We start from the raw sequence: 25,371 nt of genomic DNA on the forward strand, positions 1-25,371 counted from the left end.
TAGGATCTCAAAAATGTTACAAACTGTTATTTAGTCAAGGCTAATGAAATATTCTGGAAAAATGGCCAATATATATTTATGTGTCCATACATACACACACATGTACATTTAAGGATTACTAACCTTTAGCAAATGATTACTTTAAACATCAAAACTTCATCTCTAGTGATTCAGAAGGCACTGTTTTATCTTACACAACCTTGATAATACCCAGTTTTCTGGTAATGAGTCCATTAAGAAATACAACATAGGAACCTCCAAAGGGAGAATTTCCTCTCTTCTGGCCTCAGCTGATAGAACTAGGAGTACCAGAGTCTGAGCTGGAAGAGGTGGTGAGTAATGACCTTTTGGACACATCCTCATGCAATAAATACGGTATGAAAATTTAAGCTCTATCATTGACAACTGCGATATCCCCAAATAAAAGGATCACTGAGGATAAGTGCAAAGTACGTAGTAAAATATTTACAGAGTCCAAAATGATAGGGACCTTGGCTCTGAAACTATAATCACATAGGACTTACCAAGCATTCTCACTAGGCACTGTTCTGTTGATGCATGGCATTGGAACTAACTGTTAACCATTTCCCATTCAATCTAAGAGGGATCATTTTCTCATGAAAACCTATCTCTTAATTTCATTAAGAGAACGCAGTACAATACAATGTACCAAAATTTGTTTGTATAAACTAACTCTACCAGATTAATAAACTAAACAGTATTTATGCTTCTGAATTTCAAGGATCTACACCTTGTCACATACTACCCACCCAACTCTCCAGCATTTCTTTGGATGATATGACATGAATAAGTAGGTCAAAAATGCACTTGGGAAAAAAAAAATTTCTTTATTTCTATTTATTCATTTACACAAAGACAGTATCAACAATAGGTAATAGGAACATACTTTTAAGTTTTAAAATTAATTTTCTATTTTGAAAGGTTCAGGACTTTGTCTCTTTTTTCTATCTTACTCCTTTAAATACTTCAGTCCAACAAAAAAGCAGAAAAATAAAAAGTTTATTCTCTTACTTTTCTTAAGGTCAGATTGGGATAATTAGAATCGGCTCTTCTGAATTTAGCTATCATTTAGAGTAACCTGGAAATTTATTCACAGAATGATACATGTAAGAATGTTAAAGCACAACCAAAAAAACAAAACAAAACAATTTTTTAAAGGACAAATTTCAGGGCACTTTCAAATTCTAAGGCATAAGAAAGCCCTCTTAGGGATCCTTAAGTTAAAAGATTCTTCCCTTTGATACAGAGTGAAAATTATTAGGAATTATAAAGCACCCATGGGGACTGATAATAGGGCCCATGGCAGCTGCCTTAAGTTAGGGATAAATGGAATCTCCGTGTTTTAGTGAAGGGACCAACAAAAGAAAGTCCAGGAAGCCACCTTAAACTCATTTCCATGGCAGGTCAAATGATGCGGATACATGTTTCCTTTAGAAAGATTTTATCCCACTGCCACCTAAGGCTTAGCCCTCAAACTGTTCTTGTTGCTACTTCTCTTCTTTACACCACCTGTTCTAGGAGCAAAAACTCCTGGAAGAATGGTGTTACAGACTGGAAAATCAAGACTGTGGGGACACGAAAGGGGCTCTAGGGGCCAAAATACACAGCATCTAACAAGGAGACTAGCTAATCTAGAAATGGACTGTTAACTCTGACTCTAGTATATTCTCGAGATATGCTTACAACTTTAGTGGTACTTAAACATCAAAATTACTTGGACTCTTCTAAGTATATTTTACTTTTAAAAAAGGAAATATACTAGGCTAACAAGCAAAAATAAAAATGTATTTGCTCTTCAACAAATAATATTTTAATGTTTTTATAAAAACAATTCCTTTCAGATACTCTGATTAACCTTTAAGTGACATAAAAAAAAGTTTCAGCATTCTTTAACATCAGTATTTTGCACAATTTAAAATACAGCTATTGAGTGTAGCATTTCAATGGGGAAAAAAGAAAAGAAAAAAGGAGAATGGTAACTCACTGAGAAGTTTATATATCTAGTAAAGTTTAGTTTGTCTTGGATTCTTTAAAAAAATCTGGCCCAGAATTTTAGTTATCCTAATTATCATCCCAATCAAATAGGGTATCTATGTGTGGATTCTAGATACAGGTAAAATATTTTGAACTAATAAACACAAGACCCACTGATTGGACTGTTTGTTTAGAATCTTTTTTACTGGGTTTGGACAAAGAAGACTTCAATAAAGCTAACTATATATTGAGTTCCACTGATTAAAAATGCAGTTTTAAACACTCTGCTTTTGTGGTAAATTTTGAGAGAAATCATAAGCGTAAAGAACAATATTGTAAATGTTGTACTGTTTGCAGGTAGTTGTTGGAGAAGTGAAATGCTTGTATTCAAACTATCAAAATTCTGACCTTTCAGAATAGGTTTGTAAAACAATTTCCTGAAAATCAGCAACTGCTTTAAACTCTTAAAATATCAATTTCAATAAAAAATATCCTTACAGATAAATCTTAAAGTTATTCCTTTCAGTCTCAATTATTTTTTACTTCAACTATATATGGAACACAGAACCAGTTTCTAAACATCTAATGAAGAACAATCTGAATGTCAAATAAAGCTAGGCAATCTAACACAACTTGTATAAGAAAGTCTCAGTGTGATTTATCAAAATTCAGAATTAAATTTCTAGAATAGTGAAAAACTTTCAGTCTCTTCTTAATATTCAATATCAGCAACTTCCCATGAGACTAGAAAGTTAGCAGAAGGGATCAAACAGATTTAAGCACTGCCCGACTTCTTCTAAAGTGATGTACTCTTTTATCCTAGAAAAGACAGAAGTAAGTCCTTTTTATTACTTCACTGAAAACTTTCGTATTATCGCTATGACCTAAGATAGTTGCAAAATAGTTAAGCATTCATTTTGGGTTTAAAAACTGTTAAGAGAAAAGTAGTCCTTTTGGGGAAGCATTCCTGAACAAATGTAACAAGTGTAACAAATGTACCAGTGAGTAGTTTTATTCACTAATTTAAAAAGAAATCTCAGGAAACAGAAACAGAAGACTTGGAGTCAATACCATTTTACAAAGATTATTAATTAATGATTTGGCAGTGATGCCCAAAGACAGCTGGCATAAAGCATATTTAATTTTTAGAAGTACTGTTTTTACTAAAAGAAGTGCATCTGGTGGAAATCACAGCTTGAGAATACTACAATTCAAACTAAAATTTTATACTTTTAGGTTAAAAGCTAAAAGTTTTGGCATATTTAAAGGTATATCCTTAAACTGTGATGAAGATATATCACTCTTTAGGAAATGAAGAGACAAAGAAAAATACATGCAAAATTTTCCTTTCACTTTATGTTGCCTGCATATGTGCAGACAGAAGGAAGTGAGGCTGGGGTGCTTGGTTGGCTTAGTCAGTTAAGCATTGGACTTCGGCTCAGGTAATGATCTCACAGTTTGTGAATTCAAGCCCCACTTCAGGTGAGACCCATTTCTCTCTCTGCCTCTCACTCACTTGGTGCCCTCTCTTGGCAGGGGGGTGGGGAGGGTGGGGGTGGGGGTGGAGTAAAGCCTTACAAAAAGGAATGGAGCTATTTTCTTTTCTGTAAGAGCTTAACTGTGTGCCCTTTTCCTAGAGATTAAAAATCAGTTGGCATATAAAGAAGAGTAACTTCTGGAAATTATGTAACCTTTAATATACTCTTTTATATAACAGGCTAATATCCTGTTTAGTTTTAAGCCCAGAAAAGTGGTCATAAATTCAAGTATCTTCAGAGGTCAGGTAGGACATGAAAGATTATAAAGACAAGACAGAAACAGTATATACCCTGCCTCAATGCATTCAAATTCAACTAAAACAACAATATTTAGCTAATCAAAATAGGTCTAGATACCAGACTTCAGACTACCAACTTGTGACTCCTAGCCCAGAGAACAGAAATCCGGAAAGTTCAAAGTAGGGTTTTTGGTTAACGCCAAGTTTAAAGACTACTTTGTGCCTTGTAAACAATTCATTTATAAGTACTACCTATTTAACTTTCAGAACTTTGGGCAAGGTAGGCTGTTAAACAATCCTAGTTCTTTCCTTTTAAATTATACTATGTAGAATGAAATAATAAGAAAACGAATGTCAACTTTAAATGAACATGTTTACTTCCTGTTGAGAAGATATGTTAAGAACTTCATCCTACTATGGCTCTACTCTTGTGCATTATACAAAGTCCTTAGTATATCCCCATTAAAAAGGTTGGAAGCTTCATCCTACATCCATTCATAGATTAAAAAAAAAAAAAAAGCTATTCTCCTTTCCCTGTTTTAAGACACAAAGCAATGGTTAAAATTTTCCCTTTGAAAGTAAAATGGTGTAGTCGTTTTGGAAAAATTCTCACGATTCCTTGAAAGGTTAAACATAGTTACACAACGTAGCAATTACATTCCCAGGTATATACCCAAGAAAGATAAAAGTCTATGTCCACACAGTAACTTGTCCATGAATGTTCATAGCATTACTCATCACAGCCAGAAAGTGGAAACAACCCAAATGTCTATCAAGTGATGAATAAACAGAGTGGTATATCCATAAATAAAAAGAAATGAACCACTCATACACACTGTAACACTGATGAACCTTAAACCATTATGCTACGTCAAAAAAGTCAGTCATAGAAGGCCACATATTGTACTATTCTATTTCTATGAAATGTCCAGAACAGGAAAATACTTAAAAAAAAAAAAAAAAAGTAGGCTAGTGGTTCCCTAGGGATAGAGGAGTTGGGGGCGGGGGAGATAAAGACTAACTGCAAATGGTGAAAGGGTTTATTTTTGGGCTGGTTAAAATACCCTAAAAATGATTGTGGTCATGATGGCACAACTCTGCAAATACACTAAAAAATGGAATTGTGTGTTTTATAAGGGTTTACTGTATAGTATGTGGATTATATCTCAATAAATCTGTTGTTAAAAAAAACACAAAAAACCTTCCCTTTTAATAAGCACAATATTCCTCCCTCATTAGAGTGAGTAGTTGGTTCCTTTCCATATTCACAGACTCAGACCTAAGGGATCTTAAAAGACCTTTAGTCCTGTGTCGTCTCACTTTAAACTTGTAACATCTGAAACCTTAGTTAAGATTATCAAGTAATCTATCTAATGTAACATAACCAGGATTAGAAACCAGAACTTTCTTAAATTCAAACACTCATATTCTCTTCCATGTCATCAACTCTTAATCAACTTCCATTTCTTTCTACTCAGCTCTTTTCACTGCTTCACTTTATCTCTTCTCCCCCCACATTGTTCAGGTATGTAATTTGAACGATCAATTTCTTCTCTTTCAAAAAATATTTTTTCAAGTTTATTTATTTTGAGAGAGAGAGAGAGAGAGAGAGAGAGAGAGAGAGAACACACACATGCGTGCTCATACAACATACAAGCTGGAGATGGACAGAGAGAGGGAGACAGAATCCTAAGCAAGCCTCACACCACCTGATGTGGGGCTTGAACTCAGGAAATGTGAGATCATGACCTGAGCCAAAATCAAGAGTTGGATGCTCAGCTAAGCCACCCAGATGCCCCACTTTTCTTCTCTTTCATCTAATATCCACACACAGCCATACCTCATTTTACTCCAATCTCATGTGTCATTTTTTGCAAATTAAAGGTTTGTGGCAACCCTGCATTGCAAGAGTCTATTGGCACCATTTTTCCCACAGCAATTGCTTGCTTTGTGTCCCTGTGTTACATTTTGATAATTCTAACACTGCACAATTATTACTATTATATTTGTTATGGTAATCTGTGATTGGTGATTCTGAGCTGCTGAAAGCTTAGATGATGATGAACATTTTTTAGCAATAGAGTATAGATGTATTTTTAAAATGTTTATTTTGAGAGACAGTGTGAGCAGGGGAAGGGCAGAGGAAGAGATGAGAGAAAATCTCAAGCAGGGTCCACTGAGCCCAGAACCCAATGTGGGGCTTGATCTCATGTATTGTGAGGAGGCAGACACTTAACGGACTAAGCACCCAGGCGCCCCAGCAATAAAGCATGTTTTAATTTAGATACATATACCATTTTTTTAGATATAATACTATTGGACACTTAATAGACTACAGTATAGTGTAAAGAAAACTTTTATACGTACTAGAAAACAAAAAACATTAACTTGACTCACTTTATTGCATATTCGCCCTATTGCAGCAGTATGAAACTGAACCCACATGATATCTGAGTTATATTCTGCTTTGTGTACCTAACATTTCCTCTTTTTCCATTTGGTCAAGCCAATATTCTCTTTCAACTCCCTTCTTTCACAAACCTTTTCAATTACAAGCTTCTGCTAAAGATTTCTTCTGTAAGGACAAACTACACTATATCAAGGTTTGAGCAGCATAATGGCCAGGTAAAATTCACTCAGAGAGGTTTTCTGAGTTACTAACATCAAATGCCAAGAGTTCAATTAAATAAATGCTCTATGCAATCTCAAAATATATATTCTACAGAAACAAAGATACTTCATATCTGACAAATATGCTTTTTATCCTATATAATACTATTCCTTTTATACCTTGAAGTAGTCATCTTGAGTAACAAGAGAGTTTCTCAGTCTGTTCTCTGGATTAAACAGACAAGATACCACAGTCTGTATGCTTCTGTCCACAGATTTCTGAAAAAAAGAAGTTTTTCCAACAATCTAAGGACTATTCCTTTTACTTTAACAGGTTTTTCAAAGAAAGTTGAATACATGTACTTCTAAAGAATTCTTATGTAATCCATACTACATATTAAATGTGTTACACATTACACTTTCATGTAATTCATTACATATCACTTAATATGTAACTTTTCTATCAAATTTTAAAAATATTTTAGAATCTTAGTGATAAGAGTACTGGTTATAAAGCTCAATTTAGTAAAACCCTCAAATATTTCCTTAAGGTTCTTTAATTTTCCCTGTTAAGATAAGAAACAGTAAACTTCAGCATTTGAAGAAAATATATCTAGGATAAAACCTGATAATTATAACTATTTTAATATTTTTTCAAATTCTAATCATGAATCAAATCAAGGAATTTTTTTACTCTGCAGTTCAGTAGTTCTCAATTATTTTTAATTTCCACTAAGAAACACATGGACAAAGTAGCTGATGTGATGGGAATGTGCACACAAACTCCAATGGGAATCCTTCAATGTTATTATGCACATTCCCATCACATCAACTACTTCCACATTCCCACCCATTCAACAAAAACAGGACAATTCAAGAGTGAGAGCACTGTTATATGAATTTGTTCCAACGATAAAAAAAGAAGAAATTGTACCTATTTCGGTATTTCGATTATTACTAGTGACTCTACCACTCTTGAGAGCTGCTGCCATATATAACGTTATGAAGAGAATGCCATAAATATTTGTATATTACTATTCAGCTAAGTAAATGTTTAAACTGGTTAAAAAAAGAGGTAAAATTCATATTAATCTCTTTTGAAGAGAGGATTCTTGAGGAAGCTATCTACTACATTCCACCGAAGTATGTTTGTACGCATTAAAGTATGTTTTAAAAAACAATGAAAATACAAGAGAGAAAAGGACTACTGAATCAGAAACTATATGTAAACACTGAAAGTTTGGGGGTGCCTCAAGTTTCATGAACTTTCACATAAAATGTCAAATTATTAGTCAATTACTTAAGCTGTTATTTTTGGCTTCCACATTTAAATTTGAAAAAAGATACTTGCATCTCCAAGGGCCATTATAAAAACTTCAAAAAATAATTATGAGAATATAAACAAAATATAAAATTAGATGTTTGCCTTTTGTGGGCCATTTCCAGAGGATGGAGCAGCTTCATGAACTGAACATTCACTTTGCAAAACTTCAGCTCCTGGATCAACTTCATTACAATGGTAGTTAACAGCAGTATAAGTCTACATTATAAAAGTATAATTAAAAAGATGTACATTAGATATATTTCTGAACAATCTATTCTTCAAAATTAGCGGATATTGAGCATTTAAATGTGGGTTGTGTTGAAGCTGAATTATGTTATTTCAGAAACTTTATTTTGAACTGAATAACTGAATTGCAATAAGGCAGTATTTTATTTTGAAAAGTCTTCTAAACTTCAACATAATCAGATTAGAAGAGCTCTAAGAAAAAGAAGCTCCAAGGATGCCTGAGTGGCTCAGCTGGTAAAGTGTCGACTTTGGCTCAGGTCATGATCTCATGGTCTGTGGGTTCAAGCCTCACGACAGGCTCTGTGCTAACAGCTCAGAGCCTAGAGCCTGCTTTGGATTCTGTGTCTCCCTCTCTCTACCCCTCCCCTTCTCATGCTCTTTCAAAAATAAACAAACATGTTAAAAAACAAAAAACAAAAACCTCCAACATCTAGTTACAGAATGAGAATTTCCCAGTGCCTGAGAATTTGAATTAATGTCATATCATTCAAAGGTCCAATCTTGATGAAGGATACAAAGTAACAAATACTAAAGTGTTTTAAAGCTAACACCCTCTTTTGTGTTCTTATATATAACATCTAACAGTATTAACAGCAAAACATTTGCTTCTCTTCAGCAGATTTTTTTTATGGAGAGAAAACTAGATAGATTCAATACAAATTCTAAATTCACTGAATTAGAATTAACAGGTATTAATACTACCTTCCTTAGATTATATATAATTTAGCACCTATTGTATGCAGAGCAGCCATTGCCTGAAAGCACACAAAAACCACATGAGAAATGAAAAGTGGTTTCTCCCATGGAAGAATATACTTGGGCTGACATTAATAAAACATAGCACATAATGTGAAAGGGAATTTAAAAATATTTTTAGGCATATATGAAATGACAGAAAGTCAAGAAAAATATAATAGTTAAAAGTTAAAACAAGAAAATATTTTAAATAAAGAAAAGGGAGTATACGTTTTAAATAAAGAAAAGAGAGTAATTCTCCTTACCGGGGGTATAACATAACTCCTTTGTTCCCCAGCAGGCCACTGTGGTGGCATCTTAAAAAAACAAACAAAACAAAAGGAAGTAACAATTAGTTAACCATTCTTACACATTTTCACAAAGATAGACAATGTTGAGGTATTTGTCATGCTGGTTCCTTGAACTTGCAGTAAAAGAAACAGAATGGAAGAATGAAATACTTTAGGTTTCTAATACCTGAGGGAATTACTGTTACTTTATACATAAACCCTAATTTTTCTCAATTTTCTGGTGTTAGCTTTCAGAAAAACTCAAAGATAGTAGTTCTCTGGATTTATTCCCATAGCTAATGGTCATGGGCCATAGATATGGCCATATCTATGGCCAGAAATTCAGAGAACTACTACTTTGTAGTAGTCAGCTAAAATAAACACTACTAAATATAATTGGAATTCAATGCTCTAAAACCTGAGTTATTTTATTTCATCTATCCCCCTAAAAAAGCTTATAAAAGTTAGTTTGGATGGTTCAGCTATTTGCTAGCAAAAATGGAAGAAAACATGCTGAAATACAGAAGAGGACACAAAATCTTATAAAACAGTGTAAGAAATCTTTATGCTAAGTATATTCCTGTCAAATCTTTTTCCCTTATTTTTAAATAATTAAAGGTCCTAATTCTAGACAAATTCGAACTTTCTTATCTTAAGCATGTTCTACTAGTTTAAATGACAAACTATTGGAGAAATTCATATAAATGCCTGAATAATATTCCAAAGTAAATCATTTTGTTCCCTTTTAAATTACCTGATAATTATATACAGGCAGCTGATATCCAGTGATAACCTGAACTGGTGAACTAGGATAAGGAGGATATGCCTGCAAATAAAGTTTACAGAAAGAATGGATTAACATGGAAAATTCTTGTAAATAATAAAGTAAAACTTCCAATACAACAAAAATATGAATATAAATCATATTTTTCTATACATGAATGCAGAATTCTATTGGAGTGATTGGCTACATTAAGAAAAATTCTCTGTCAAATGTTAGTCTTTTGGGAGAGGAGAAGGGATGAATGAGGGAAGAGACTGATTTTGCCCATTTACGTTTATCTTATTTGTGTATTTATCCCCACTGACAAGTTCTTCCTTATACTGGTGATAAGGCTCTAATTAAGATAGATTTCCATATTAAAGTTATATTAATACATCTGTTATTTCTTTGTAAAAATATTTTTAAGCAGTTTTGTATTCCTTGACAATATCATGGAGTAATGTGTAGTCCTCCTACACACTTTATGGCTCTTTCTGTATTTCATTTCTACAAGTTAAGGGCAGTATATAACCCCAAAACTGAAATGAACAGTAGAATGCCTTTCATCTTTCAATAAATATTTATTAAAAGCATCTATGTAATATCATACATGAATACACCCAAGTTAAGTAATAGCTCACAGCAAACGTTAGGAATGAGTAGGGCTTTTCTTCTAACCATGTTTAGAGCAAGAAAAATAACAAAAGGTATACCCTGTGTTTAGGGTAGATGGAAAATGTAAACAAATGAAAGACACTACAGAAACACTTCTCTACAATTTTTCTTTTCTTGAAAATAAAATGTCTTTTAAACTGAATAAAATAAAATGAAGAAAATCAATGTTATTCATCATCAATAGGAGATAGTAAATATTTCAAATCCCATTTCAAATATTCAAGTATCCAAACAAATTATATGCCAGAAAACTCACAGAATTTACAAATACAGTTAACTCATCAGAAACCTATCCATTCTAGAACCAGAATACATCCAGAAGTCAGTAATCTATAGAAGACATCTGAAAATCACTGAAAATAATGAATCAATAGAACTGCCAAACTTAAAGAAGAATAAATCAGGCAAACACATGAGGAAAGCTGCCTTCAAATATTTTAGGAATTATCCTATGGGGGGAAGGGAAATGAATGAGATATATATATTCTTCATGGCTACAGAGGTCAGTTCTTAAAAACTTACAAACTATATAGAAGCATATTTTAGCTTGGTGTTAGAAACAATACTAAGAACAACAGATTTCTAACAAAAGTAATAGATTTCCTTCTCATCACTCAGAGACAGTATTACCACTTATTATGGAAAATATGCATCTGATTTGAGGGTAAAAAGTGAGACTGGCTTACTTTTAAGGTGCCCCCATCTATAAGATCTGCAATACTATTTAAAAAAAAGAAAAAGGAATGTTAAATAATTTTTACCTGAACATACTGAGTTATAGGATTCATCATGGTTGGAGGCTGCATGTAAGTTTCAGTGTTTGGATTACTCCAGACACTCTGAAACTGCGGTGGAGGAGGAGGATTAAAAACCAAAGGACGCGGCTGCACATGATAAGCACCTTTTTAAAGAATAATACGAAAACAAAGACTACTTTTAGTTTCCTGAAAAGCTACATATGTTAATAAGAACAATTCTTCTCCTTACTCACATAAATTTTGTTTCCTGATTGCAGGTCCCAGTTTCAGCTTTTTACCATGGAAATTTATCTGTGACTGAAAATAAAACCATAATAAAGCTAAAATCAATTTCAAAGACTTCTAAGACTTCTGTAAATACCCCAAATCTTCTAAAATTTCTACCATCGGAGATCATCACTGGTAAGAACATACCAAATCAAAATTTATCAGCACGAAGCGACCTTACCCTCACTACCCAAGTGTTGAGAGAAGTCTTGGAATTTGATCAAAAACCTTTACACTCTGTCTTAACCTTTCCTGTGTCTAGCTCATGAAGCTAGATGTCCAGTTACAAATAAACGGGTTCTGACTAGTTATGTAAGATTACTCTAGGTTTGGATTTCAAACAGGAAGTTTATTTCTATATTTCATACAAGGCTGTATATTCAAGACTCAACACTAAACACTGCATCCATAAACTGAGATTTTTCCATAAGATTACTTACTTCTACTATCTTCTGCACATCCACATCATTATAAAATGAAACAAATCCATAGCTACAAAGAAAGATAAATGAAGTATAAAAATCACCACCAGAACAGTATATGGTCTAAAACTTCCAGTATTCTATGAAGTAACTGACTGAAATTATACTGATGAAGGATGAAGAATATACTGAAATAAAGTTTTAGATGTACATGATCAGTCATCTATAAATACTACCTTTTGTCTTCTTCCCCTGATCTAGGGGGAAGAAATGCGTGAAGGTTAACATAGTGTGGGACATCATTCATTAACAGAAAATTCACATCTATGAACCTGAATTTAACTTACTATCTATTGCAAGATGGTTAAAACTTAAGATACCGTAAGATACATGAAAAAAACAGCTCTGATAGAACTGATTAATCCACTTACGTAAAATAAATGAAGGTAGGAAATATTTACATACAAACGCTATGAAAATGACTACATAGAAGAGTTGGCAGCAAACTTATCTTTTATATGTAAGAAACAAAGCAAAAAATTTATACAAGTGTAAGAACACGCGTTTTGAATTCTTCTATGCTACTCTATATAGAGACTATAGCTCACATATTTTTTATACTTTATACTGAACATTATGTTTTACTCACCCTTTGGACACACCAGTTCGATCCGTGATTATCTTCACTTCTTTTACTGAACCGTATCTAGCAAAGAAACTTCTAATTTCGGTTTCATCCATCTATGGAGAAGAATTTGACTTCAAGAGTAAAAATTCAGCATTCAAAAATTTCAATTATATTATAAAAAAGATTTGAAAATGTGGAGGTATCTCTCCTAAGGATCCCCAAACCACCTGTAGCTCTTTGTCAAAGATACTTTTAGTCTCTATAGGTTAAACATGAACCCAATTCCAAACCTGCATGAAGTACAAAAAAACCTTATGTTTGCATCAGGACCCAAACCCCAGTGTTCACTAAATATTTTCTTAAATAAATGAAATAGGAATACAATACCCTAACATCAATTCCACCAACAAAAACGGTGTTTGGCATGATTTTGCCTTCTGGTAAAACATAGCCTTGGCTGGTTGTAGCTGATGAGGACTGAGTGCTGGCCTCTCTGGAGATGGTAGAGTTTGGAGTCTCAGGATTTGCAGCAGACTGTAATTTGGAAAGCAGATATCATCACTAAACCATGATGTGAAACACAATCTTTGTATTTAAAATACAGAGTATTTTCATATGAATTACTTTCATAGTAAATTGACCAGTACTACAGCTTAGTTCAGGTTTAGGATTTAAGGTAATCAGAGTAGATCAGTATGAAATTTTAACAAAAGAGTACAGTACATTCTTAAACCCAGTGTTGCTTATCATCATCTCTTACACTAAGGTAGAATACTGACTTTATACTGACTTTGTGAACTGGAAAGTTGAGATTTGTAAAAACAGTTATTAAACTCATTCTATTGTATGCCAGGTAAGCAAATTTTCACTTTACTGAGTACCTTATTAAAAAGCATGGTAAATATTTAAAAAAAGATAATTTTTTAAAATCTGCATCAAAAACATACATCAAAGCTTTGTTTTCACTTATTTTTTATTTTAAAGAGAGTGCAAGAGACAATGAGCACATACCCATGGCACAAGCAGAGGACAGGGGTAGAGGGAGGGAGAGAGAACCTTAAGTTGGTTCCATGCTCAGCACAGAACCTGACAAGGGGCTTGATCCCACAACCCTGAGATCATGACCTGAGCCAAGATCAAGAGCCAGACACTCAACCCACTGAGCCACCCAGACACCCCTACCACAAAGCTGTAAACAAATGTCTTTTGCTTCCTCTTTCTAGTCACCAAAATTAACACGCATTTTGTAATTAAATACTCTTTGTGTTAGTATGCATTTACTTTGGAAATGGATCATGAAAAGATTATTTGCTCACATATTGTAATACCTCCTGCTAAAAAAAGGGCTTACAATCCTTTCCCTTAGTGCTAGGGTGTTCAAAGCATCTTTTGAAATAAAATTTTTCCTCTTCACTAACACCAAATCAGTCCCCACTGATAATTCTAATTTTCACAGTGGGCTGATAGATATAAATGATACTATCTTTCTTTTCAAATTAAGAGACCCACACATGAAACTCATTTTTCTGGATTCTGGTCAGAACTCTATCTTTAGTTTTTCCACATAAGATTAATGTAAATTTTTCTGAAGCAAAATTTACTGGTAATATATATGTCGGAAAAGCAGTCTAACATAGTGAAACAAAATTGATTTCGCCAGGAGATCTGGGTTCATGTCCTTTACTAGGTTACAGCCCCTTATTTGGTAACTACTTATATATGGAAAATTGCTTTGAGAATAAAGTGAGATAACATCTGCAAATTCATTTTGTAAAGTATAATGTGGTACACCAATATAAGTTAGTGTTCTATTATCTGCATTTATTTTCAATAGTTCAAAAAGCTTCTTTCTTGGTTTTACCATTTACTTATTTATTTTGTACATACTATATTAATTAACAACCAATTTCAATTGGAACTTCAAAGAACCAATTATTGGCACATCCATATATTTGAAATTCATTTATGAAGTACCTATTGAGGGGTGTCTGGGTGGCTCTGTTGGTTAAGTGTCTGACTTTGGCTCAGGTCATGATCTCAAAGTTCATGAGCCTGAGCCCCACTTCAGGCTCTGTGCTGACAGCGTGGAGCCTGGAGCCTGCTTGAATTCTATGTCTCCCTCTCTCTCTGCCCTTCCCCCTCCCCAGAATGAATAAACATTAAAAAATTAAAAAAAAAAAAAAGAAGTAGCTATTGATTAAGAGGGAAGTACAAAAGGCTGCAAGAGAAATAAACCCATTACATCTCTGCTTATGGAGAAAAACAGGGACAAAATAAACCAACTGATACATATATTTTTAAAAAGCAAGCACAGTAATTTATATAGAAATCAGTGACAATAATAAAGTAGGTATAATTCCTATTTTTTTTAGATGCTAGAAGTTACTAGTAAATTTAAGATTCTATAAACTTCTATACTGATTAGAGATGAAATCAAAACTCAAATTACCAAACGTGTTTTAGTTTCTATTAATTTGTACACATACAACTGATTCTTGAACATGGATTTGAAATGTCCAGGTCCACTCATTCACAAATATTTTTCAAAGAAATACAGTACAGTACTGTAAATACGTGGAGGAACGGTGGGTTGGTGTCCCTAACTCCTGCATTGTTCAAGAGTCAACTGTACTTGCTATTTCGTGTTTCTATTTGGGTGCTTCCTAATTCTTTCCTCTTAACTATAGTATACTAATATTTCATAATAATGAAATAGAGTAAAAACCTTCTGAAGTTTTACCATTTTTTTTGTTTTATAATTTTAGTTTCTTTCCTACATGGGACGGACTATACTACATACTCCACGTATCTTTAACTATTAAAACTTGACTAGATTTCTCTTCACTATAAACAACTTACCAATCTTTTTCAGTTAGTTATTTCATAAGTTCAAAACAAATCCAAAAGTGGCTCTGAAATTCTAACAGACTTTCTTTTCTCCTTCTCAATTTCCCCTTCATTTGTGGATGAACTTTGGATACCTTTCTATTTGACAAGCTAGTATTATCTGCTGTGAATGACCACGGATGAATGTTTTAATTTGAAGGTGTAAGGTCAGGCCAGAAAACTGTACCACAATAAAAGGGGTTATGAGAATGTACTGATTCTCAACCAGGGGAGATTTTGTGATGCAGGGGCATTTTTGGTTGTCACAACTGAGGGGTACTCCTTGTATCTGGTAGCAGAGGCCAAGGATACAGTACATATCCTATAATGCAAAAAACAGCTTCCTACAACAAAAAACTATCTGTTCTAAAATGTGAACAGGGTCGCAGTTGAGAAACCCATGATAGCATCCCCAGAACTGAAGATGAAATTTCTAATTCTCATATTCTATTTAACAAAAGTAAAATGGATACTTGAGACATTAGGCAACAATTTGGGAAAAAAGGCCATTGTATATTATAGGAAATTTGGTTTGGGATTGAGTTATTCAAATTCACGGTCTCGTTAATTGAGATATTAAACATTATATTCAGCAAATCATTTTCTTTACATCTTAAATTAAGACACTACCATGTCTTAATCTTTAACCAGCAGGTGGTGCTCAAAGCTAACAAAGTAAGCAAAGTACTCCATTTTAATAAGACATCAGCAGGGATTTTTTTTAAACTTCTGTGTGTGTACTTGTATACAATTATAATTTATATACACAACATCCAAAACCAATAAACAACCTTTAATACTTTTAAACTACTGCTAAAAATACTCCACAAATAAATGCTTAGGCTAAAGCAAAAAGTTTGGTATTATTAAAGTATTAATATTAACCATCAATAGCATACAGAAATAAATTTCATATAAATTAAATATAGGGAGTAATTATTTTTCTTAATTATATCTTCAGGTGAGTTGGCGCGTTTTGAGAAAAGTAATGCTAGGATATTAAGTAGCAGGAAACTTGGAGGCCTTCATATACAGAATTCTCATCACTGGTATTTACAGTAATACATTCCCTGGTGTACTTGGATAACGAAATGACAAAAATACCTAAAAGCAGAAAAAAAACCTTATCATTACTAAAGCTCCTGGGATATCAGCTCTTTAACATTATTTCATTCAACTTTTATAGCTACATGCAAGGCAACTGCAATCTGTAATTGACCACAAAAACAATCTATAATTTGTAGTCACTAGAGTTATATCCACAGAAGACACTAATAAAAATAAAAAGCATAATAGGAAATAGGAAATGAAAATCAGAATAAAACTTTGTAAGTAAATCCAAGACTGGACTCTTAGAAACAATCCAAATAACAGACAAACAATCCTGAGAAAACCAAGAAAGCAAAAGGCAAGAAAGCAAAAATATACATTTGTGTTGAAAAAAGGTGGTATGACCACAGATTATAACAGAATCTTGATGAAATGGCCAACTTTCTAGAAAAATGTCAATCTTAAAAACAATCTTAAGAAAAAATACTTGATTCCTAGCTTGGTTTCACTGTGAGTTTTTTTCAAATTGTGAAGAAACAGATAATTTGTGTGTGTGTAGGTGTGTGTGTAGAGGGCACCAAGACAGAAACAATTGTACACAGAAGACTGTGTATGAGAAAGATTCAGATACTTTAACTGAAAAACATTCCAGAGAAAAGAGAAGAAAAAAGGGTATTTCTCAATTCATTTTACAAAACTAACACCTAAATAACAAAACCTAATCAAAATGGTCCACCCCTGCCCCAACACAAAGATGCAAAATTCCAGTAGTATATAAAAAACATACAATTAAGAACAATTTATATTGAAAACTCCAAGATGGTTCATTCTTAGGAAATCTGTTACTGTCATTCACCAAAGGAAAGCATTTTATAAAATACATCCATCATTGAATTTTTAAAAACCCAAGTAAAACAGAAATCTTACTCTCTGTTGATGCAGCTCTAAGCTAACATCAGGCTTAAAAAGAAACAGCAATTTCCACTGAAATTAGAAAATAAAGGCAACTCCTTACCACTATAAATGACAAAGAATATTAATGGAGTTCTTATAAATCCTTAAAAAAGATAAACATCCAAATAGATAGATGGATTAAGAATTTATAAAAAATAAATTTTGAAAGCTAATGACAAACTTCAACTTCATTAATGAGTAAAAAAAAAAAGCACATCAGAATGTATTTTCCACCTATTATTGGTAACTTTAAAAAGTGTTAACACCTCTCACTGGAAAGAGTATGGAGATCATTCTGCACACAGAACACGTACTGGTACATGCTCCATCAAGAATAACTCAGAAAGATGTACTGTAATTTAAAATTGTTATAAAATGGGCATAACCCTTTCACTCAGTTGTTTCCATTCCTGGCAATTAATTTCAAGGAATTAATAAAATAAGTATTCCAAACCATTCGCACAAAGATATTTACTATAGTACTGTTTTAATACAGAAAAATTATTCATTATAATTCATTATTCATTATTATTCATTATTTAAATTTGGTAAAACAAGTAATGGTATAATCTTACATCTTAACATTACATACTTGAAATCATTAAAAAAATTTTTTTTACATTTATTTTTGATAGAGACAGGGCGAGAGTGGGGGAGGGGCAGAGAGAGAGGAAGAGACACAGAATCCGAAGCAGGCTCCAGGCTCTGAGTTTCAGCAGAGAGCCTGAAGCGGGGCTTGAACTCACAAACCACGAGATCATGACCTGAGCCGAAGTCGGACGCTTAACCGACAGAGCCACCCAGGCACCCCACTTGAAATAACTTTAAATTTATCTTTGAAAAATAATATCCATTATATTAAGTGAAGGATGCAAGATATAAAAAAGTATTATGTAGCATGGTACTTTTTTTTTTTTATGAAATTTATTGACAAATTGGTTTCCATACAACACCCAGTGCTCATCCCAAAAGGTGCCCTCAGCATGGTACAACTTTTATAAAATAAAACTTAACCTATCTACGTGCAATACATGCATAAAACAATCTGGAAGGGCATACATACAGCAAAACTTTGTTAAAGGGTTTGGGACAGACCGGTTTTCTTACACTGATTACTTTCAAATGAGTTAATATGCTACTGTTATAATCGGGGAAAAACGCTATTAGCATTCCCCTTTTTCTCCAAAAATGGAGAGGAAAAAAAATACTGTACTTTTTTATGAGCAACTCAGTGATTAGATAATGACATAAATAATAATACGTATAATTGCAGATTTTTATTTTAACCTTTATAGGTAGTAATATAAACTGTCTATAAATGTCCTCCGTTTACTTCTAAAAATGGAGAATACGAAAGATTATACTGCAAATCCACAGCGTCTAGAACACATCTGTGACTTAAGGGTATGGGTCCAAAGTTTCAGAGTTGCACCTCGTGGGGGGTCACCGCCAAGCATTACCAAAACTCACCGAAACGTCCCCCGCCAGGAGCAAGGATTACTACTGTGCGGACGTTTGGTTTAAAGTCCTGCCGCATCTCGAGAGAGAAAGCGTTTCCCGAGCACAGAACTCGGGCCTCTCGGGTCTGCGGTCCCGCAGCAGCACAGGCAAGCCCGGCCTCGTGCGGCAAGGATGGCGTCGGGCGAGTTTTCCGCCTGAGGCCGCCGCACGAGGGAGCCCCCGGCGCCAGGCCAGGCACGAGGTGCCGCCACCGAAGCTCTCGTTTGTCCCCGCCGGCCGCCCGGTTTCCCCCGACGTGAGCACCCCGCGCCCCGCCCCCCCCCAAGAGCCTGCCGCCACCACGTGCGAGGGCCGGAAAGAAACCACTTGCCGACGAAAACGCCGGCCCTCAAAGTCGACAGCCCAGTTCCCGGAGAGCCGGCGCCAGCTGGCTTCCGGGGGCGGCAGCCCGACGCCATCTCGCACCAGACGCGCGGCCTCCTCTCCTCAGGGTAAGCGCGGGAAGGGAGGCCCGCCGGGCGGGGTGGGGGTGGGGCGGCCGCGCGGTATCCACCTCCCCCCCCTCCCCCCCCCCCCCCCCCCCCCCGCCAAGTCCCCGCGGTCCACACCGCAGGCCGCCCTCACAGCCTAGCGGGCGCCTGCGGGAGGCAGGCGGGGCGGCGTGAAGGTCGTGGCCCTGCACGTGGTCGGCCGGAGGGACAGCGAGCCCCGGGGCCATTCCCCTCAGCGACAGCCACGGGGAATTCCTCCCCTCCCCCACGCCTCTAGGCCGCCTCGCCCTCCTCTCTCAGGCCATCTGTGGTGCACCCGGGCCGGCACCCCAGAACAAGGAAGCGGGGTGGCCCCGATTTCAGCCCCCCTCCTGCGCGGCGCCAGAAAAGCCGAGTTTCCGCCACCCGGGAGATCCCCACCCGGGCGTGCGCCCCTCAGGCCTCCTCCTCCCCAACTCACCATGATGGCGGCAGCTAGCTGTTCCCGCTGAATGGGCTCGAGGAGGAGCGGAGGCTGGGCTTCTGGCACCACTCTTAGGGCTGCCGTTCGCTCTGCTCTTGCCGCTGCCCGGCTTCGACTTGAGCAAAGGGATAAAAGAGGACTAGAGGGAAATCGAAAGCGAGCGGCGAGATCCAGGAGCCCTAACAACCAAGTGGCGATGCTGAGGGGCGCAGGCGAACTGAGGCGTGGCCTGCGGGGCTCCCAGAGGTGGCTCTTGCGCCGGGTACTGGAGCTCGTGGTAGCCGCCTCAGCCAATGGGTGACAGCCCCCCGCCCCCTGCGGGGGGCGCTTGGGGGGGTACCGGCTCCCCCACCGGGGGTATGGAGGGGGTGCGCGCGGGTCGGCACTCCGTAGCTAGGGAGGCGCCGACCTGAGACTTATGGGCTGACAGACCCCCTTTCCCCTGGACCCACACGTCACCCCGAAAATGCCTTTGAAGCACACTTGAAATAAGCGTGCATCCTTAAATGTATATGAAAATTAAAAAAAAAAAAAAATTAATGCATCTACGCTCTAGTTTCAAAATGGCGCCCGAACGCCTGGGATTAACCCGTTCCCGGTTATCCCTGTTGTCGCCCCCCCCAAATCGATTAAATGACTACAGAAATAGAAAATAGAACCAAGTCTGTAGACTACGGGGAAGGAGACCCCCAAAAGCCCAGAAACATGGGCGCTTTTCTGTCAAGTTTGAGGTAGATGGGGTTGGATTGGACAGATAGGGCGGGCCAGGTTGGTTGGCGTTCAGGGCGTTTATTATTTCAAGAAACGTGTTGATGGTATCGACTGGCGATAGCACGGTACCGCAGATACAGGATAGAATGAAACGGGCAAACATTTCTTCCTTCAGGGAGTTTAAATTGTAAGGAGGCGGGTTTATTTTGTAGGCCTTACAGGAAGAAACTAGGCCTGCTTAGAGAATTCTAGAACATTCTCAAGGTCTGAGAAACCAGGCCTAGAGCAAGGGTGAGCCGTAGGGCAGTTGGTGGAGCAAATCACACCCCTTTGGAAACTACTCTAGCATTCTCTACTCATAGGGGATAACCGGCTATGACTTTTATCCTCAAACTTCACTCTTGTACTGATGAAAAGCATTAAAATGTTACTTTGTGAGCTGGAATAATGGTGGACTTCTGTAACCTGAAAACCTTCACTACCAACACCTAGCATTACTGGATAAAATAATAACTGACCTTATTTTTAATATTCAGCTGAACTCATAAGGAATGAAGGGAAATCTCAAGATGTGAGAAATTTACCTGAAAACCAAAGCAGTGACTTCTTGAACTAATTCTTCTCTAGTCCTATGAGGGCTGGGGTGTAAGATGACCAGTCAACTAGTTTGCCCTGGGCTTTCTTGGTTTTAGTACTGAAAACCTCCCACACTTCATGAAACCAGGTCTGAGGCAAACCGGGATAGTTATATGCTAAGGGCAGGCGGGCGTGCAAGATATTGTTAGTCTCTGACTTGAGGCCTGTAAGTATATAGGCAGGAGGTAAGGGTTTGAAGTAGCTCAAGGTGGAGCTAGAACTGAGTACAAAAAGCTATTGTCCCTGAAAGACATCATCCTCAGGAAATGGGTAGATTAAGGAAGATATAACCCCCCCACCCCCGCAGTAGATAAGCAGATGAAGAAGTTTGTCCCATTTCTGCGTGAAAAGAAAATAATTATTTAACTGTGATGAAATTTTGAAACCCTATGTCTGCATTTCACAGAGAATTTGAAGTTTAGTTTTTAGCACTTGCATGTTACTGGAATCTCAAAACCTAGAAATTGATTCTTCAACCCCATCCTCTTCCCCAGAAAGATCTCAGAAAAGGAATCTGGAATGCCTTGCAGAAACAAACATAAAACCACCCTAGAGGGATGTTTCCAAAAAAGGCTCAACAGAATGGTCATAAGAAAAGGACCCTTGGAGATAACACTCACAATGAAAAATTTTAAAACATTACTTACTCAGAGCAATACACTCTGTGTATATTTTACATAGGTGTATGGTGATTCCACTATTTTAACATGTAAACTTAAAGTAGCAAACTAATACCTTGAGATATTTTAACTCTGTACAACTCCTCCATATTTATAAACAATTATTATTCACTACTTTAGTTCTGTCTTGTTTTCTTTCTATAAATTAGACATATTTTTTAGACCCACTGACATCTGTAAAAACATTTTGCTTACCATTTCCTTGCATATCTCAGCTCTTCTTTCTGGATACTTTTCCTTGTGCCTAAGGTAAATTCTGTGGAATTTCCTTTAATGAGAGTGTGACGTGATAAGTGCTCAGATTTTTCCCCACCTGACATACTTTTATTTTGCTCTTGATCATTAAAGATCATTCTACTGGATATATAATTCTAAGTTTATAGTGGTCTTTTTTCCCCTCAGAATATTGAACATGCTATTCTATTATCTTCTTGTTTCTGTTGCTACTGAGAAATCTGCTATTAATCTAATCCTGGTTAACATCTATTTTTCTTTAGTGTCAATGATGTGACTGGGGCAGTTTTAAAAATTTCTTCTGCTTAGGAGTTTTTTGGCTCTATGGATTTGTGGATTAGCTCTCAGCACTTCTAAAAAATTTCACACATTTTCTTTCAAAAAATTAACTGGTTAGGGGTGCCTGGGTGGCTCGGTCAGTTGAGCATCCAACTTTTGATTTCAGCTTAAGTAATGATCCCAGGGTCATGGGATTGAGCCCCAAGTCAGGCTCTGCACTGAGTATGGAGCCTGCTTTAGATTCTCTCTCTCTCTCTCTCTCTCTCTCTCTCTCTCTCTGTCTCTCTCTCCCTCCTCCCTCCCTCTGCCCCTCTGCCCCTCTTCCCTGCTCATGCATGCTCTCTCTCTCAAAAAAATTAACTGGTTAAAGAATTTAACCTATATTCTTTTTTTAAATTATTTTTTAATGTTTATTTTTGAGAGAGAGACAGACCATGAGGGGGGGGGGGGCAGAGAAAGAGGGAGACACACAATCTGAAGCAGGCTCTAGGCTCCAGGCTATCAGCACAGAGCCTGATGAGGGGGCTCCACCTCACAAACCGTGAGATCATGACCTGAGCCAATGTTGGATGCTTAACCAACTGAGCCACCCAGGCGCCCATGGAATTTAATCTATTTTTAATTCTTATAGTTATTTTTGTCTAGGTTATGATTTTTTTCAAATGTTGGTGGTATTTACCTGAAACTTTATGAAATCTTCACTTAATAGAAAAAGAATTGCCATTTAAAATCAGTAGCTGTTATTTTATTTTATTTTTTGAGAGAGAGAGAGAGAGAAAGAAAGAAAGAGAATGAGTGGGAGAGGGGCAGAGAGAGAGAGGGAGAGAGAATCCTAGGCAGGCTCCACACAGTCAGCTCAGAGCCCTACAGAGGGATCTATCTCAGAAGCTGTGAGATCAGGACCTGAGCAGACACCAACAATCAGATGCTTAACTCACTGAGCCACCTAGGCGCCCCTCAGTGGCCATTATTGAAATCAGTAGCCATTTCAATGTGTTAAGAAGGATAGCACAATTTATATATTGCTTCCTTATCCTCCAAAGATTGAGAGGGAAGGGAGAAGGAAAATGTCTGATATTTTTTTAACTCTTCTGCCAGTTCTTTTGTGTTCCTAAAGCCTGGGATTTGGATTAGAATGCTTATAATTAGTATAAGCAATCTCAAACTTCATTTACAAACCATTTTTATGATTTTTTGTTGTGTCTGCTCTGAATCTCTGTATTATTATTTACCTAATTAAAAAAGAAAGACTCATTGTCCTAAGCAGTAGTATTTATGAAATCACATTTATTGTGTTAGTTACTTTTTTTTAGTTATGCACATTAAAATTTAAAACAGTGTTTGTCCATGGATCACTTCAAATCATACTTTCCCAGGGCAACAGGTTACATACTTTTGGATTAGGAGACCTCTTTTAAGCTTTGGATATGCAAAATTAGGTCCAAGGAACTAAGGGGTAGAGTGTCAAATTGTTCTGCATAATGAGTGAATGTAATTGAATTTAAAAAGGAAACCAAGCAAGGCTAAAAGTGGAAATCTGGGAATTTGGAGAAAAGAGATAAGCTTCAAAAGCAACAAAAAGTTGAAGCCTAAAGTGAAAGATGCAATCTGAGTCATTCTAATCATCTGAAGGCTTTTAAAAGTTTATGTTCCCAAGCTTTACCCCACACAATTAAATCAGCTGAGGGTGAGACCCAGACATCAATATTTTTTTTAAAAAGTGTTTCTCAAGTTACTCCAATATGCAACTAAATTTGAAAATCTTTGCTATAGAACTTTGCCACTCAAAATGTGGTCCTCAGACCAGTGGCTTTGTATCACTTGGGTGCTGTGGAATCTCAGGCCTCACATTAGATTTACTCAATCAGAACCTGCATTTCAATAAGATCTCCAGATGACTCACAAGCACATGAAAGTTCAGGAAGCACTGACATAGAGAATATCTGCAGTAAACAACTCGCATCTGTGGACTTGAGAATCCTTCACATTTTGGAGGAGAGACTGCTTTCCCAGCCTCTCTTGCAGCTAGACCTGGGCATGTGACACCATCAATGAAATACACATGTCCTCCGTTTTGAATAGGGGACTGATGATGCCACAAAGCAGTGAGTACCGAGAATACATTTGGAGAAGGGTGGCAACAGCAGCAGCTGTGGCATCAGTTAGAACCGCACTGTCTAGTCTTGTCAGTTGTGCAAACTGCTCTGTAATTCACTGCCTGGCAGTGGCAGCTGAGGCTTCTTTACTGGACCAGTTCTGCCACGGGATTTTGTGTGTCATTTCTTAAGGCACAAACTTACAACCTGGTTCTTCAGTCCTTTTTGAGATTCCTTTCATGGTTAAATCAGCCCAAACTTCTGTGGCTATTACTTCTAACAAAGAATATTGACTGAAATAGGTGATGAATGAAGTCAGCCAAAGCACTTTAAAAAAACATTTTTTTTTTAATGTTTATTTATTTTTGAGAGAGAGAGAGAGGTAGAGAGAAAAAGACCGAGACACAGAATCTGAAGCAGGCTCCAGGCTCTGAGCTCTAAGTACAGAGCCTAATGTGGGGCTGGAGCTCACAGATGGCGAGATCATGACCTGAGCCAAAGTCGGATGCTTAACTGACTGAGCCACCCAGGCGCCCCAGCACTTTTAAGAAAAGGGTTAACAGCTAAAAGATTTATGCCTCTTTGCTCTGTGACTCAGTAACATAATGCCCTGCTATTGTTTGTAATCTTGAGTAAGGTTCTACTACATACACAAAAGCTTTGTGCCAGTGGTGTTTTGTGAGGGATATCAAGGAACTGGTCTGTTTTCCCCTTCTATAGCAACATGGTATAACCAGGAAATGCCTGCTGGGCAGTCGGGCAATCCACAGATGAAGTAATTTAGCAGAACAGAAGCTAGGGGCCAGAAGTGACCTGGAAAAGCATAAATCATACTCTCAGAATTCTCAGATAGGAAGAGATGTGTGCTGTTCCCACTGCATGTAGGCTGAGTTTGAGCCAATTCCATTTAAATGGGGTGCCTCAGCTTCTATTGGGTCTG

The 25,371-nt window shown here is 36.7% G+C and overlaps 1 protein-coding gene across 1 annotated transcript; it reads right to left on the reverse strand.

Moving 5' to 3' along the window:
* Positions 1 to 831: 831 nt before the first annotated feature.
* DAZL (deleted in azoospermia like) lies at positions 832 to 20,072 on the reverse strand. The gene is made up of 11 exons (XM_043595475.1): positions 19,793 to 20,072; positions 12,878 to 13,024; positions 12,512 to 12,603; positions 11,881 to 11,932; positions 11,407 to 11,470; positions 11,177 to 11,316; positions 9,732 to 9,803; positions 8,954 to 9,004; positions 7,809 to 7,922; positions 6,563 to 6,661; positions 832 to 2,814 (listed from the first exon to the last, which is right to left on the reverse strand). Exons 1-11 carry the CDS (start codon positions 19,793 to 19,795, stop codon positions 2,761 to 2,763), a joined length of 888 nt encoding a protein of 295 aa, XP_043451410.1. The 5' UTR covers positions 19,796 to 20,072; the 3' UTR covers positions 832 to 2,760.
* Between the last annotated feature and the right edge of the window lie 5,299 nt (positions 20,073 to 25,371).

The sequence above is a fragment of the Prionailurus bengalensis genome, chromosome C2 (genome assembly GCF_016509475.1).
Source record: "Prionailurus bengalensis isolate Pbe53 chromosome C2, Fcat_Pben_1.1_paternal_pri, whole genome shotgun sequence".
NCBI classification, from domain to species: Eukaryota; Metazoa; Chordata; class Mammalia; order Carnivora; family Felidae; genus Prionailurus; species Prionailurus bengalensis.